At 46.3% G+C, this 16849-nt stretch overlaps 1 protein-coding gene across 30 annotated transcripts in view; it reads left to right on the top strand.

The window, feature by feature from the left end:
• The first annotated feature begins 7090 nt into the window (after window positions 1–7090).
• CLASP2 (cytoplasmic linker associated protein 2) overlaps window positions 7091–16849 on the top strand; it is a 128788-nt gene continuing 119029 nt past the window's right edge. For all 30 annotated transcript variants that reach the window (XM_052694273.1, XM_052694260.1, XM_052694256.1 and 27 more), the window contains exons 1-2: window positions 7091–7396; window positions 16056–16134. In XM_052694273.1, the coding sequence (XP_052550233.1) occupies window positions 7202–7396; window positions 16056–16134 (274 nt within the window). In that variant the 5' untranslated portion in view covers window positions 7091–7201. The remainder of the gene's footprint in view (window positions 7397–16055; window positions 16135–16849) is intronic.

The raw sequence follows: 16849 nt of genomic DNA, 5'->3' as shown, positions 1-16849 counted from the left end.
CCACATAAGCATGTCAACTTCTTCCTGCAACTTAAAAAAATAAAATAAAAGTACCAAGCCCAACTCCTTATCAGGTCAGTCCATAGGATCTGAACCCAACCCCAGTTTTCAAAAGGTGCCTGCATTTGACTTGCGTGGAATTGTTTATTTTGTGATAAATGTGTTGTTTCTTGGCTGGATACTGATATGTGACAAGATGCTTTATTTTCTTGATGAAGTAAGCTTTCTGTTGCTCATTGAGACACTATGGATCTGATTAGAATTAATTTAAGTAGTCCATTCAGACCCCACATACACACAGAAACAACCCTACTATCTCCCCCTGTAATCCACCTTACATTTCCAGTGGATTTTACCTCATTTATAGCACTGCTGCTTTCATAGCTGCAATTACAGCTGCTACCTCATTTCACTCTAAAATAGTATGATTTCACTTTAGCTCTGGACAAACCACCAGCATGCCTTGAACTCCAGCCACAAGAAAGCAGCGCATCATCTCCATCCTCAGAAGCATCCTCTGCACTCCCTGGGTGCAGAGGTGGCACAAATCATGACTCAGCCTCCCTCCCAGGAGCCACAGGATCCAATCTCCGTGACTTCACTGCATTGCACATGAAACTTGCAGGCTCTGTGGCTGCTGCTTCAGTCCCTGGCACAGCAGATCTGCATCTATTCCCAGGTGAGCGCGGGAGGTGGGGATGTGGGGGAAGGGAGGATGTCCTGATGTTCTTTTTCCGAGCCAATCGTGCTCCTCCTGAGTTCTGAAATGTAAAGTGATTGAGTAAGAGCACATCCTTCTATGGCATGGATCCATAATGGTGCGTTTGGTCGGAGCTGCTGATGGCTGGGCTAAGTGCATCTGCTTTAAACTGCACATTCAGCACCAGCCCAAGTACAAAGGGATTCCAAACAATTATAGGCAAGGACAGTCAGTCACTCTTCTTAGGTTAAAAAAAAAAAAGAAAAAAATTACCCATAGCTGGCATTTTTTTTTCTAGAACACAAATGAGTACTTCATTCTTATTATTTATAGGTATCAGCCTCAAATACCAATTTATATTTGCATCCGTGCAAACCTAGTAAGTTTCTATGTGAGAAGGGTGGACAACCAAGGAGAAAATATTTCTAGCAACTGCTGTCTTGGCTTCTTTCCTTTTCTGCACAGCATTATCAGTAACAGATAGGGCAGGTAAAGTTTCAGCTACGTGCCTCTGACCAGAAATACTCGCTCAGGGCTCCGGAAAATGCACCACACGAGGGAGCTCTCCAGCAGCCAGACAGGCTTTTTTCCACCGACCGGAGGAAATGAAAATTAGGCAACTGCCAAAAACTTCAGCCAGCTTAAACTCGTTCCAAAATGTAAATGCATACAACTACCTGTGAGAAAAAGAACTCAAACCACCACAGATTAAACTATACATATGCAACTGCAGGTGAGTATTAAATTGTATGGATGCAAGGAAAACTTTACCTTAGTGAGGAAGAATCCTGCAGATTCTACTTACGTGAGAAAACCTTTCTTGGTCAATCCTGTTAAAGCAGGAATTGCTCAAGTAATGATTGATGGCTGAATCTGGTTCTACTGATAGCAAGGACTTGCACTACAGGAAGGAAAAAAAAGCCAAACCAAAGACAACACACATTTTCCTTTTCCCTTCACCTAACTCCAAGCAGCAAGAAGTGGTTGCTCTGTGTAGATGCTGGCACGGTCTGCAGGCATGCTGGCATTTACCAGGATGAGCAAAAAACACTTCTCACACAGTTTGGCACATTTACTGTCTTGTAAGTTTCACACAGATAAAAGTGCCATGACTTGTTTTGCAAGAGTAGAGATTTTGGCGGTCCAAGGCCAAAATATACCCAGCTACACGTGTCCCTTGATACTGCTGTGCAGTACACTGTGTGCTGCCTGGTTTTCACTTTTCAGGTCAGATGAGTCAAGTAGTTTGGATCTTTTTTCAGTTCCTTCATGCTGCTGTAGAAACAGCCATAGAAACTGCTGTAAAAACCTGACTGGGAATTGCATCTACATTGAAAACACTCTTGTAAGTATTTTCAATAATTTTTGGTCAATTTCTTACATGTAACAAGGTAGAAACTTTTCTGCTGATGGACTCATGATGAGCTGTTGTGTCATGGATCTTTCCAAAAGGTTGCTGTGCAGCAACATTACACAACTGTATGCACACAATGCAGGCGTGTTGCAGAGATTTACAGATGGAAAAGCTAAATCAGTCAAGGGCTAGCAAAGTAACCAGCTGCACAAGAGAGGCAATCACCCTCTGACAAATGACAGACAGGTATCTCTACCAATAGAGACAAATAAATACCTCTGCCATATACAAAAATGACACACAGGACAGAGCTTAGCAGCAGCGCTTTGGAAAATTGTAGAGGATGTCACAGACCAACATGATAAAAGAGAAGTGGCTGCTTTGGGGTTAACTCTGACACTGTATCCTGGCTCTATGTTATTACTGTTTTTCATCACCTTTGAATTTATTCTTCTTTCTTCGTATCACACACATCAAGAAAATTAGCAAATGATTCATAAAAGATGTATCGGGATTAATTATGTAATTGAAGCACCTACATGTTTGTAGATGTACATATTTGACCATAAGAAATGAATGAATGCCTTGCAGCAATCCAGCAATCAGACGTGAGTCTGCACACCCTCGCCCATTTCTGCAATCAAATCCATTTAGTATATATCAGAAAAATTATTACATACTCTGTAGGATTAATAATTTGACCTTTTAACCATCTAATAAACAGGCATATGAAAATGACCTCTAGTAAATGTGCAACTTCATCTGTGGCAGAAGCCCAAATGTAGCAAAAGTTAGAAGGCACTGAGTACAGTTTAGACAGTTACAGACAATTATATCTGTAACGCCTTGTGACAACATGGACTTTAACTTTTTTTTTTAATTTTAACCAACTTGCTACAGATATTGGAACATCACCAGAAGGATCTCCCTTACTGTCCTCATCCATTTACATTCGGAATACATGTATTACTCTGTGTATATATATATGTATGTATTACATTATTCTGATATTCTTCTCTGAGGGGGGAATTCAAACCATTCTTAGATGTTATGAACAGTGATAAATACCAGATACACATCGTCCTTTTACAATTAAGGTAAGAAAAGATATTCAATAAATACCTGTACAACATGGACAGCAATGAAAACAGTGACACATTTCTTCTTCAGATGGCACAGTACGACACTGTTTTACCTCCTGACAGCATTAACAAAACCCTGGGTGCTCTGATCTGCAGCCTATGAACACGTGAAGCACACGGGCTGTATCAGCACACACTGCTGTGCAGCTTGCAGGCACCATCCACGGCCCCATCCCAGTGCTGCGTGGAGCTGCCCAGTGGTGCAGGAGCACTGTGACTACTGCTGAGGAATGTGGCAGGAATGGGAGGACAACTTTCTCATGGATTTCTCCAGTGCAAGCTGAGGCAGCGTCATTTGTAATTTACTGGAACTTTCTGCACGATTCATGTTTAAATTCACTCTATTTTTATCATTAAGGCCCATGCTTCTGACCCGTAATAAAGAGACCTTTAAATCACGGAGTTCGTAAGGGATTTTTGCGGTTCCTTCACCCACGGGATTACATCTCCTGTACGGGAAGCATTTGTCAGAAGTCGGTGCGGGAAGGCAGCCTGCCCGCTGCAGTGACTGACAGTCCCTGCGGGACAGCCTGCTGGAGGGACCGCTGCGAAAGGAAAGGCAGAAGGGCTCCCGAACACTTCCTCGTCAGCCAAAGGGACGAAGAGAGCTGCGTTCTCCCTCTGCGGCCTGTTTCCCAGCACGATTCCTGCCCTTTTCAGAACAGGACACTCCGTGCAACAATTGGGCCGCTCAGTTGTATGGAGTGGGGGCGTGGAAACAGGTTTGATGTGAAGTTGAGGTTGGAAATGCGCCTCATTGGATTAGTGTCATTCACTTCAGCTCCTGCTTAATGGCTTGCACTGCTGGCCAGCCATACCCAGAGGACTGAAGGAAATTTTGGTTCTGCATTCAATTATGGGCTAAATTGCTCTGCAAAGTACTATTCATTGTTACCAATACACCAGAGTGGATTTGCCCTCACATGCTTGCCTATCATAAAGAAGATTGCATTCCAAAGGAAGCAATCTCCTTAACCGAGCATAAGAGGCTTTAGGAGATCTTTGGCTTGAATGAAAACGCCTTCTTCTTGGAGCCAAGCCTACATCCCTGGGAATAAAGTCCACCAGGGCTCTGTGAGAACTTCTAACGACAGAACCGTGTCCTTTGTCTGATCTGGAGGCTGCTCTGGATGCAACGCTGGAATGCAGCAAAAAGGCCATCAGCAATGTCCATCCACTATAAAGGCAGTGGTGCTGGCAGGCAATGATAGAACGAAATACAGTAGTTCAGTCCCCTGAATTTATAGCCAGGCTGTAAAAAATATTTCCTCCTATGTTTTCTAAGTGCTTCTTACAAGAAATTGTGGGGGTGGGGTGGGGTGGGGAGGGGGATGTCTGCATATCCCAGTGTGGCTTTTTGCACTTCACATAGCTTTGTGATGTTGTCTCTGAGTTGACAAAATATTTCCGACATTTCCAGTGCGTACTTACCCTTCCCCTCAGTTTCAGTGCCATTCGCAGCTCATTATCTTATCATTATGATTACCTTATCAGTGTATTTGCATTGATTCAAGGGAAATTCGGAGAAGTTAGTGCTAGGGATTCCCCGCATTTATTGAGTTACTTAGGATTTTCCATTTTAAGAGGCTGAGGTTAACTTGGACTGTAACTAAATGTGAATTTTTAATTTCCTAGGGGATTTTTTTTTTTGGAAGTTTGTCTGCTGAACTGAAACTGTTTACAGCCCTTGTTATTCCAAGAGTCCAGAGTGACCTACTCAGTTACTTTCTCTTTAGCCAATCCTATTAGCTCCACAGTTACTTTTCAAACTCACAGGAAAAAATTTAGTTTTTAAACTGACACTACCATAGAATTGGATTCTAATGTGCTGAAAAAAAAAGTGTATATATGACACTACAGAATTTTATTTTTCTGCTGCTTTTATTTCCATTTCCAGCAGTTTCTTGGGTCGTTTACAGTAAGATGAATTCATAATTACACACACTTTCTTTTCCCACAGTCTTTCTTAGTAAATGGCATCGCACACACAGGACAAGTATTTAGCTTTGCCCAAAGTCACATGCCCTATTTATGTGTAGGGAAATCCAGCTGTGAAAACCAGATGAGAAGCTTATTATCTTTTGGGGAAAAAAAATCATAATAAACTCTAAAGTATATAATATATATACTTTAATATATAATACATACATTTCTATTTCAAAGGTATCTATAGTCTTTTAAATCACCTTTATTACTTTAATGCCTACAGACAAGCAAGGATGGGGTCCCAAATTTGTCAGCTCACACCAAAATCAACAAAGGGCTGCTTGTGCTCATGCCTTCCCCCCCGCCTATTGTGCAAGGTCACGCAGACATCAGCGCGTGGGAAAGACTGCACAGAACTCCTTGGAAAGAGGATTTGTGAGAAGCAAGCGAGATCACTGTAGCACCAAGTTTAGCTTGGTTTAAAGTGCTGCGAGGTGTGGTTCCCTGCTGGGAGGTGCAGGGAACTGTAACTGAGTTTAAACCTGCCTGAGTCTCGCAGCCGAATGAAGGGAGCACCCGGAGCTCCTGCAGTCTCACCCATCCGCAGTGCTAGCACTGCTTCGTCCTGAAACCAAGAGGAGCCTTCATGACACGACGGCTAACAGCGTAAAAGAAGAAAAAAAACCAAACGATGTCCCTGAAGCGTTTGCACAAGGTCAAAACAGCACCAGCTGGGGTGGAGGAGAGGGAAGGACCGGGTACGTGACAGCGCGGGAAGGAAGGCATCGCCTGTCCCAAGGGCAGCTCGCACTGTAGCGTAACGTGACGCCTCCAGAATCAAAGGGACGGCAGACGGACACCACCCCTCGTGCTATTGAAAGGAGCCGCCGAGTCCTCTGCTTCTGCCCTGGGGAGCCGAGCCCGCTCACCGCTACCAAGGCACTGAGGCGGCTAACGGAGCTGCCACAGGGGACGGCCGCGTCCGAGAGCAGCAGTTGCGTGAGAAGCGGAACCGCCGTCCGCTGTCCTGCGGCACCGGCAGCCACAGCGCGGCTCTCGGGCAGCGCCGGCATCTCCTTTCCCCTTCCTGCATCGGCGGCGTTCAGACCGATGCATCTGACCCCCGAGTCGCAACCCCTGCTCACGGCGCCCCGCGTTTTAAATAAAGCCGACCCGCAGGTGGTCTGTTACGCGGCACATTCAGCTGCGCCGTAGCTACCGAGCCGGCTCCCCGGGCTTTTCCACCTCACGCCACGGCAGAGGGCGTGGAGAAGGGCTGCGGGGCGCTCGTCAGGGCGTCGCCAGGAGGAGAACGACGCTGCTTTCCCTCTCCGCACTGGGTCTCCCCGCCCGTCGCAGCGGCTCTCCCCACCCACGCGGTCCGCCCCGCCGCCTCCCGGCAGCCGCCGCCCCCTCAAGCATCGCTCCGCGGGGCGGCGGCGCCGCGCACGCGCGTCCTTCCGCAGGGGGGCGGGAACGCCGCAGAGCGAGGCAGGAGAGGAGGGATGCGCCGAGAGGGCGGGGTCCGGGCAGACCACGCCCGGTCTGGCTGGCGCCGGCCGGGGCGGGGGACGCAACTTCTACGGGACGGCAGGGCGGGAGCCGTTCCGTTCCGCAAGGGTCGCGCGGCCCGGCCCGGCTGCGGGGAGGGAGAAGCACGGCGAGAGGCGCCGGGACGAAGTTTGGGAGCCGCCCCGCGGCCCGGGGGCCGAGGCGGGAGGGGCCGGAGGCCGCGGCGTAAGGAGCATGGGAGGTCCGGCCCGGCCTCGCCGTTGCGGCGTCCGCGGGGGCGCCTCCGTGTGCTGCGCGCAGTAACAGCGGCCCGCCTTTCCTCGGCCTCCTCACCCTGCGGCGAGGAGCCCTCCGGGACGGCGTGCGGAGGCGGCCGGGAGCCCCCCCGAGGAGCCCGGATCCCTACGCGAAGCTTCGTGTCGGGGCCGGAGGCGGCTCCGCATGGCGGCTCCGGGCGAGCAGCCGGGGCGCGGGGCTCTCCGAAGAGCGCTGTGAGCCCGCCTGCCTCTCCGCCTCCCCCCGGCCCTGTCCGGCCCGCCGGCGCCCTCCGAGCGAACTTCTTCTGCCATGGAGCCCCCAGGGATGGACTATTTCTGCGCCCAGGTGCAACAGAAGGACGTGGGCCGCAGGCTGCAGGTCGGCCAGGAGCTGCTGGAGTACCTGAGCGACCCCGCCCGCTCCCCCGACGTGGAGCAGGACCAGCAGCGCCTCGACAAAGTGATCGACGAGCTGGCGGCTTGGGTCAACTCCAGCAACTTTAAGGTGAGGCCGGCCGGGGGCTGCTCGGCGTTCCCGTCGACCTTAGGCGGCTCTGCCGTAAGTGGGAAGTTGCGTCGGAGCTCCGTAGCGGCCCGGCGGTGGCTCACGTTGGGCTGTTTGTTCGCCGTCGGCTGAGGGGCGGCCATCGGCGGTCACGTCGGGGAACGTTTCCGCCGGCGGGGAGCCGGCCCGGAGCGATCGGCAGTTCCACGGTGGGGATTTCCGTGTGCTGCCTGCGAGCGCCCGGGCCGTCGGCGGGCGGCGGTGTGGGCACGCCGCGCTGCCTTTTCTCCCTTGAGAGCCCTTACTATAACGGAGGGCGTCGGCTGCGGGGGAGAGCGAGAGCGGGGCGGGCTCTTGGGCTGTGCTGGGAAGAGGGACCGGTTGGTTCCTTGTCTCGGCAGGACGACTTAAGCTGTTTCCCTTGTAAAGGGGTGAAACTGAGAGTGGAAAAGCCGACGTCGAGGCGTTGTGGTTTCTTTCCGTCTGTCTCTCGCTGGTGGCCCCGTGTACGCGCGGTTGTGTTTTGGAGGGTTGTGTCGCGAGCTGATAATTGCAGCAGAGCGATTTGTTGGGTGCTTTGTGAGCAGCTCCTATGCTCCCTTGTGCGGTGGTGGCTGCCGGCATCTCTGCCTCACTCACAGTGGAAGTTAGCGGGATGCTGGGAAGCTGCGCTCTGCGTCTGACCTGCGTGTTTTGTCTTGAGCAAGCACGTGTTGGAACGGATCTGCAGAGACCGAGCCCAGCTGAACTGCTCTGTGCCATGTCGAAATGTTAGACCTCTGTTGTTTTGTTTTTTTTTTTTTCACAGAATGGCCAGGTTTGGAAGGGATCTCAAGAATCATGCATCTCTAATCCCCCTGCCACATGCAGGGACACCAACCTCCACATTTAATACCAGACCAGGCTGCACAGGGCCCCATCCAACCTGGACTTGAACATCTCCAGGGACGGGGCATCCACAGCCTCTCTGGGCAGCCTGTTCCAGCACCTCACCACTCTCATAGTAAAAACTTCCCCCTGACAGTGTTGTTAATAACCTCAGGATCTGAATGATAATGTGGCAGGTGCTGCAGGCTCCTGCACATCTTCAAGACAAATATTTGATTAATCGTTTTTTTTTTATAATTACTGTATTTTTGTTCATTTGTTGGATACCTTTTCCTCTGCGAAGGAGCGGATATAACAGCACTAGAAAATTCTGTTTTCCATCTTCTGTGTTGCTGAAGGTTTTGCAGTTTGATGTGGCTGGTTAGTTGAGCAGCGATACTGGCTGGCAGCTGGCTTATTCATCAGAACTGTTGAGCCTGATGAGCTGGAGCAGCGAGTTGGGAACATTCAAGGAAGTTAGGAGAGGGAGCACTATTTCCTCCTAGGTGACGGGTGTGGGTAATGAGGGAATAACTAACATAACTCGCTCTGGATATGCTGCGTCATTTTCCACTGACAGAAATCTCAGTTTTTGCTTATGATGTGGTATACTAACCACGCTGAAAACAGCAATGAGAGATTTACTAACCACACTGAAAACAGCAATGGGAGACGTAGGGGCTCTGGGTTCAGAGCTGTGCTTTTAGCTGAGAAATGCCATCCTGGGAAGGGGTAAGAACTGGAGGGAATAAAAATAGAAGGGTGGATTTGTCAGACTTGGTAACAAATGGGGAAAAACAAATAGGTGTGGTGTACACAGGTACAGACTTGTTATCAGCAGGGTTGAATCAGCTTGTGCAAGATTTTGACCGCTTAAATAGTGCTTTTGCTTTCTTGACGTTGGCAGCTACTCACAGGGCTTTAATAAGCAAAACAAAACTGGTAGTTCTGAACTCTGGAAGCAGATTAGGGAAAACTTGTGAGTTCATCTAGCTCATGGAAGAGGAATGCACGATTACCAGTTTGAGTAGCTGACAAATCAGGTGGAATTAAGAATGTGTGGATGGGTGCTGAAATGGGATGGAGTTGTACTGAGGGTTTGCTGGGGAACACTAGAAGTACTCTGAACAGGGAGATGAGTCCTCGTTAAAGGCTGTCTGTAACGGTTGCTTTGCGGGCTGAGTTAGCATGTCTGTCAGAGTTCTTATGCAATCAGTGATTAAGTGTCTTCCAGAGACACCAGCGAGAGCACAAAGGATGTGCATGTTTGAACGCCTTCAGTTTGGTCCTAATTAGAACTAGAGTGTTGCCCACTGAACTGGGAATGGTGTGCTGAGCGTTCTGGCACTGTGGTTTGTTTTGTTTTGTGGTAGTTGGGACTGCTTGCTTTCTTCCTACAACCTAGAGGTCTTTGTGTCTGTGTTTTTAAATGGCTGCTTTCCCAGGGCTGTGAAGAGCAATGGAGAAAAAAAACTTAGGGAAGTGAATTATGTAATCTTCCTTTTTAAGGAGGAGATAAGTTGGATGCAAAGCATTAAGAGTTGACTGATGGTGGTTTTTTGCTGGTATTTGTTTTCCCAAAGCTTAGAAATACCTGGCAATCACAAGACTGGAACAATGCTAATATTTGTGTTCAGGCTTGTGGGCCAACTTCAAGCACTAAACTCATTCCACTTTCCTGAGGGTATCCTATCCTTCTATTACTGATACGTACTTAGAAGCTACGTTGTGTTAACCTGCATGTTCTTCCCTGTGAATGATGCCTAGTCCGAACAGATTTGGAAGACCTGCCATACTCGACAGTCAGTTGAAAAGAATTACAGGATTATCTAAGTTGAAACAGTCTGGTAGCTCAAACTGTTTTGTGTCTGAGTCAGATAAGTAATCTGGAAATCTGCTTTGATACATCTGCTGAAGAGCTGTAAGATGACATTGGAGAAATACTGCTTCAGCTGCAGAGTTGAGCAAGTCTGCTTTTGGTAGCTAGCAGTTTGTGTGTGTTCTGTGGTCCATTTCAGAGCCCATGAAATCAAATAGTAGTCCTCTCAAAATGTAATTACTGAGTAATGAAGCCAACTTGCTGATCTACAGCTAAATCATGTGTGACTAGAAGTAGTAAAAATTAGTACCAAAATTCTGATGGGAAGTCAAGGTATTGCTTATGTGAGAAGAGAAGCAATGTTTGGATTTCTAACCTTTGCAGTAAATGAATGTCGTTCCTGTGTCAGAACAGCAGATTACTATTGCATGACAAACAGAGTTGGATTTCATACAGTCTCTTGCAGGTAAAGTGGTTTGTCTGTTATTCCCAAGCAAATTCTTGGAGTTAGAGGTTACTCTGTGCCTCTTGGAAAGCAGGCTGGTTCTTAAGCTTTTCTCGTCAGCTCAGCAAATGCAGGAGATGCTAAAATAACAGCAGTGTGGCTGCTGCATTTATCTGTTATCATTTTAGGAAGTATGTGTTGTGTCTTTGATTCAACCGAAGGCTACCAGCAGGAGGAGTTCACAGCATGCAGCAAGGAAGGGAAATCTGCACTGCAGTTTTAGAGTCAAGAAACAAGTTTAGGGTAGTAGCAGCAGTTGTAACTTCTGTGCATACACGTAAGTAGTAGTGGGGAGCACAATGAGGAAATGACTGTTAATAAAAGGAAACAATTGACAATTTAGAGATGGTTGACAGGGGCCACGCATGAACATGCATTGATGTGGCACAGCTTGACATATGACACACGTGGACACATGACATGTTTTAACAAACATGCTTTCACATGCATAAATACAACATCTGTTGATCAGCGTCAGCATGGGGTGGCATTTGATGATTGTTGATATGAGATACTGATGAGAGACTGATGTGTTAACAAAAGAAACATGTGACATGTGGCATCATACATGGCATGACATCACAGCGCAGAAAAAGACATCTGTCAACATGCCAGTCATTGACAAGCATTTACATAACTCACGTTTGGACAAGTGTAACAGTGTGACACATGTTGACACACGTGAACACAAGAGTTGTCATGTCACACAGTGCCCTTTGACATGTGGTGACAAGCTTCAGGAGGTGTCACATGTCACTGTGCGACAACACTACATGCTTAGATGATGATGTATGTCATGCTACACTCTTTGGTGTGTTAGTGTGCCATTCATAGGGAAGAACATGTTGGTATGCTTTCTTTGGCATGCGAATTGCTTTAGGGGATGTGTGGATGTGACCACATAATGCTGGTTTATGTTGACATGGAAAGTCACATATCACAGAATCACAGAATTGTAGGGGTTGGAAGGGACCTCCAGAGCTCATCGAATCCAACCCCCTGCCAAAGCAGGTTCCCTACAGCAGGTCGGCATCCAGGCAGGTCTTGAACATCTCCAGAGAAGGAGACTCCACCACCTCCCTGGGCAGCCTGTTCCAGTGCTCCGTCACCTCACTGTAAAGAAGTTCTTGTGCACATTTGTGCAGAACTTCCTATGCTGCAGTTTCCAGCCGTTTCCCCTTGTCCTGTCTCCACTCACCACTGAAAACAGTCTGGCCTCGACATTCTGCCCCCCCCCACCTTAGATATTTATAGACCTGGATCAGTTCCCCTCTCAGTCTTCTTTTCTCAAGGCTGAACAGATCCAGTTCACTCAGCCTTTCCTCATAGGAGAGAATATCATATCAACGTGTGATGTGTCAATTTGCAATGCACTTAGGTAGCCTGACCCTCTGGTATATGTGGCATGCCTCATCACGTGTCAATGCATGACATGCTTCTGCACATCGACATGCAACATGCTTCAGCACCCATTGTCACACATTAACGTGTGACATGTTTAAAAAAAATGTTTTGGCATGTAGCAGACTGAGGTGTATCAACATGTGACATATGCTGACAGATCAACAGGCAGTATGCCTCGACATCTATTATCTCACAGTGGTGTTCTTAAATGCTTCAGCATGCAACATGCTTTGATACATGTCATCACTCTAGCCTCTTCAGCGTGCTTTGACACATGTTGACATGCTGCATGTTTTGGCACACTTTGATATGTGTTAACGTGTGATGATTTGGCACACTTACACATTGATGTGGACCTACGTTTATACATTTCCACATGTTGATGTGTGACATGCTACAACTCTTGAACACTCGGGCACATGAAACACTGATTTACACGTGGTAACACTGAACATGTGCTGGCACTCACTGGCACAGAGTAAGCAGCAACATGCAGGGTGTTGATACGTGACAGTGAGTATCAGCAGTGACAGAATACAGGGATGTGATATGTGACAACATACGAGATGAACTGTGTTGACTTGCATTGATGTGTGTCACACGTGCACTTTTGAGATACATTGACACATCATACGTGCTGTGACAACACAAAATATATCATGCAAGTCTTGCTTATGCATTAGCACATCACATACAAATATATTTTTATGTCAGTCAGGGCTGACGTGGCTGTACATGTTAATATGCTGCATGAATCAACACACTGCACACGTGAACGCATGCATGCAACATGCTTAATACCATGTTAATTTTATTAAAACTATGAGAGATATGCCCCCAGTTGAAGATAGTGGAAAAGAGCCATGCTGATGATGACATTAGTATGTGGCCCAGTGCTGTTGGAGCACTTGGAGCCTTTATGTTGTAGATCAGTTCTGCTGCAGCTCCATAGCATGTACCCCAGTATTTCCTGCAGGTCAAGGGAGGAGGTCCTTCCCTTCTGCTCAGCATCTGTGTGGCTGCACCTGGAGCACTGGCTCCAGTTCTGGGCTCCCCTGCACAGTTGAGATGTGGACATACAGGAGAGTTGTGAAGGACCTGGAGCACTTCTCCTGTGAGGAGGCTCAAGGAGATGTCAGCTGTCTTTGTAAACACCTGAAGAGAGATTACTCAGAGAACGGAGCTGGGCTCTTTGCAATGGTGCCTAGAGCCAGGACAAGAGGCAGAGGGCAAAAACCAGAGCATGGGAGGCTCCCTCTGAACACGTGCAGCAGCACTTTGGTGCTTTGCAGATGGCAGAGCGCTGGCGTGGACTGCCTGGAGAGGCTGTGGGCTCTCCTCCTTAGAGATCTCCAGAAGCACCTGGGCGCCGTGCTCTGGGTGTACCTGCTGGAGCAGGGGCTGGGATGGATGGACCCAGAGGTCTCTGCCCTCCTTAGATCTGCTGTGATTCTGTGATGCCAACAGATAACAGCTCCCTAAAAAGGCGTGCTTGAACACTCAGCGTGGTGTTTAAATTGGTAATATTTACTGTGGTGGCCTATATGCACTAGTTAGTGAAGTAGAACTCTGCATTTGCTAATTCATTGATAGACAAGTTAGAAAGAACCAGCACCATCCATGTAAATGTGACTTACGTTGTAAGAGCTGATTAAACTACCCTTCTCAGAAGGAGGGATACAAACATATGGACCACACAGGCTCTGGGCCAAACTACTCTTACAGGAAGGAAAATGCAGGTGGTCAGATTCTGTGATGGTAATGCTCAGGGTAGGACTTTCCTCTGATAACTGTCAGGCGTCTCACTGAGATTTATGGAGCCTCAGATCTTCCAGATGCTGTTCGTGCCCAGGTGAGACTTTAAAGAAACAAAACCCCAAACCATAGCGGCACAGCACTGGAAGGATTCATCACCAAGTATTTGCTGTCTTACTCAGGAATGTTCTTCAGGACTGTAACAAGCAGATGGGTAATAAAAGGCAGTCTTACGTGTGTCACCTGTTGTAAGTCTCTGAGCTGTTCATCTGCAGAATAGAGGACTTCAGAGAGATTTAAGAAATGTATCAAACATGGAGAAGGGAGATTCTATAAGTGCCTTTACGGAGGGAAGGGCTGCAGTTTTGTGTATTAATAGAGAACAGAATACTTACAAAGGAAAGCTATCTTACAGTTTGCCATTGGAGAACGGGCCTAAAGTGGAATTTGTAGTCTGGAAACAGATGCATAAGAAAACAGAATGTTTATCCAAAATAATTCAAAGAAAATCTCAACCTGAAGTCTTTTATAGCATGAAAAGCTATAAAAATAACATTAAAGAAAGGAGTCTTTATGAAGCTTTGATGTTACCCTAAAAACTGATTTGTATTTAAAATTAACAATTACAATATTCCACTTCCTCGTCTTCCTAAATCTTAGCTGCAGTGACTTAGTGGAAAGATATTAATTTAATATGGGATAGCATCCACTTAGGTTTGCTATTGTCTGTTAGCGTGTAGTAAAATGAGTTTCCAAGTAAGTTGGAATTTTGTGCCTCCCACTTAGGAGGAAATCTAGTGTAGAAATAATAAATCCATTAAAATCTGTTCCATTATGTGGTTTTTTCAGGTCCTGGATTTTATGGGTGGCTTAGCAGCCTGTTTTCCTATGGAAGCATGAGTCCCGTGATGCCGTGTGTGTGGGCTGCCTGTGCTCCCATTCATCTCCACTCAGATTGGTTTTGGCTTGTTGCCTGGGGTGGACAGTTGTTACAGCGAAGGATTTTAAGAAAACATTCTTTCTGAAGAAAATGAGGTTTCAAATTCTATGCAAATAAATAGCTGATAGGAGGGATTAATTCTGCTTGTGTATTCGTGGGGAAATTACAAATGCTGGTGTTTCAGAAGGGCTTTTCTTGGGCATGGGCAGCACCCCGAGGTAGCTGCAAGATGTGAAAATGTATGTTGTGTGTTCACAGCGAGCTGCTGGAGGGAATTAGGAACGAAAATTGTAACTGGGTGCATGATAATAAAAGGTGAGAAGACGTGTCCCAGCTGGTCACAGTGGGTTGGTTTAACCAGCTGCTTCTGACCACGTTCTGGTTCTGATGTAAATGGCTGTTGAACTCAAGCTGGTTTCTGCTCACAGCTGGGAATTCCTCAGAATTCCAGTAGCACTTTGAACTATGTGCTGCTTTCTGAATTTTGAACAATATCGAGTGAAGAGAAAACTTGTGTAGCTGAGGAGGTAGGCAGAGGAGTGGTGTGGTCTGCACTGTGATGAGAGACTGTCAGTTTCTCTGAATTCTGCTGGGGGTTCAGAAAAAGGTTGTCATTGCTTTGTATGAGCTACATAACCAGACTGAAGCAAGTCTCGGCATCTGGGAAATACTTCTTTTTCTTGCTTGTATTAGTGCTTAAACACGAGAGCTTGATTTATTTTGAGTTTTAATCTGTTTGCCTTTTCTGTGTCTGGGAACTGCACTTCCAGACTCCTTTCAGTTATTTTTTTCTTTCATTTTATTTTTTTGCTGAGGCTTTCTGTTGGATGTTTCTTTCAGCAGCTGGTAGAGGAGGTGAGACCCTAAGCAATATGCCTGTCCTGCTGCTGGTCTGTTTCTAAGGAGCTTTGGTTTCCACTTCACGTGGAGCTAAATCTCTGGCAGCCTTCTTTTAAAGGAATAAACAGCAGAACCACAGTACTAATATTATAACCCAGAGAGATGAACAGCTACTTCCAACTCCCGAGTCCTTTTAATGAATTACTTGAATTTTTATCATTTATGGTTGCAAATAGTGAAACATTGAAGTTTTAACATTTATTTGCTTCCTATTTTAAGGCAAGTATTGACAAATCTGAACTGCTGTGCTAAATGTAGATATAATTGATCCATTCCAAACATTTGCTGATAAATTTGCATTAATGAAAGCTTTTAAGAAATTGGCAGCACTCTAATAAGGAGTTCCATTTTTCTTTAAGATATGGTGGTTGAGCATGTTTTCTTACAAAGTTAGTAATTTCTGTAGCATATACTCTAAAGAATTCTGTACTCTTCAGTTTTGTATATCTGATGCTTTTCTTTTCAACAGGTGGCGTTACTGGGATTAGATGTTTTAGGTGCCTTTGTCCACAGACTATCGGGACGCTTTAAATCCTACATAGGAACTGGTAAGTGAAAAGTGACCTCATTTTAAGACCAAAAGGAAGAAGGAATCATAGAATCATAGGAATGCTGCACTCCTAACCCTAGCAGTGATAGCTAGACATGTGGAGTTAAGTCCTAACTCAAATGCGTGAATTTCACTTATCTGCTCATTTCATTTTGCTGCTGTCCTTGAGAAGAGATTGCAGTTCCAGGGCATTCACATTGTTGTTTTATCACAGGCTGTTTTTAACAGAAGTGCCTGGCTTCATGTCCTTGCCCAGAATGTGTGTGAATTATCTTGTGTCTTGTCCTCCTGCACTACCAGTTACATTAAATTGCCTATCAAAACTTCAAGCTTGCTCTTCTTTGGGTTTCCACCGTTGCCTTTAATTGTTAAGAAATCAGCAACATTTGACAGGTTATGAATACAAAGATAAATTTGTGATAAGTTAATAACTAAATCAACAGAACACATTTCTTAGGATGCTGTGGAATAGTATTTCTGCTGCAGCAAAGTGCTGTGGAACTTACATATTTTGTTGCAGAGGGTTTTGTTTCGGTGGTTGGTTTTGTACTTCAGTAAAGGAAATTGACTCATATTGTGCTCATGGAATATTGATTTATGAGTGCAGTTTGTAGCTAGCTACAGACAGTGCTGGGCTTCAAAGTCTTACTATGTTTTGGCTTATATTTTAGTTACTTGTAGAACTTGAAGTTTCAATGATCTTACTGGTGGTT

This window comes from Tympanuchus pallidicinctus, unplaced genomic scaffold (genome assembly GCF_026119805.1).
Source record: "Tympanuchus pallidicinctus isolate F22 unplaced genomic scaffold, pur_lepc_1.0 scaffold3, whole genome shotgun sequence".
NCBI lineage: Eukaryota > Metazoa > Chordata > Aves > Galliformes > Phasianidae > Tympanuchus > Tympanuchus pallidicinctus.
This window is presented reverse-complemented; position numbering and strand designations above follow the sequence as displayed.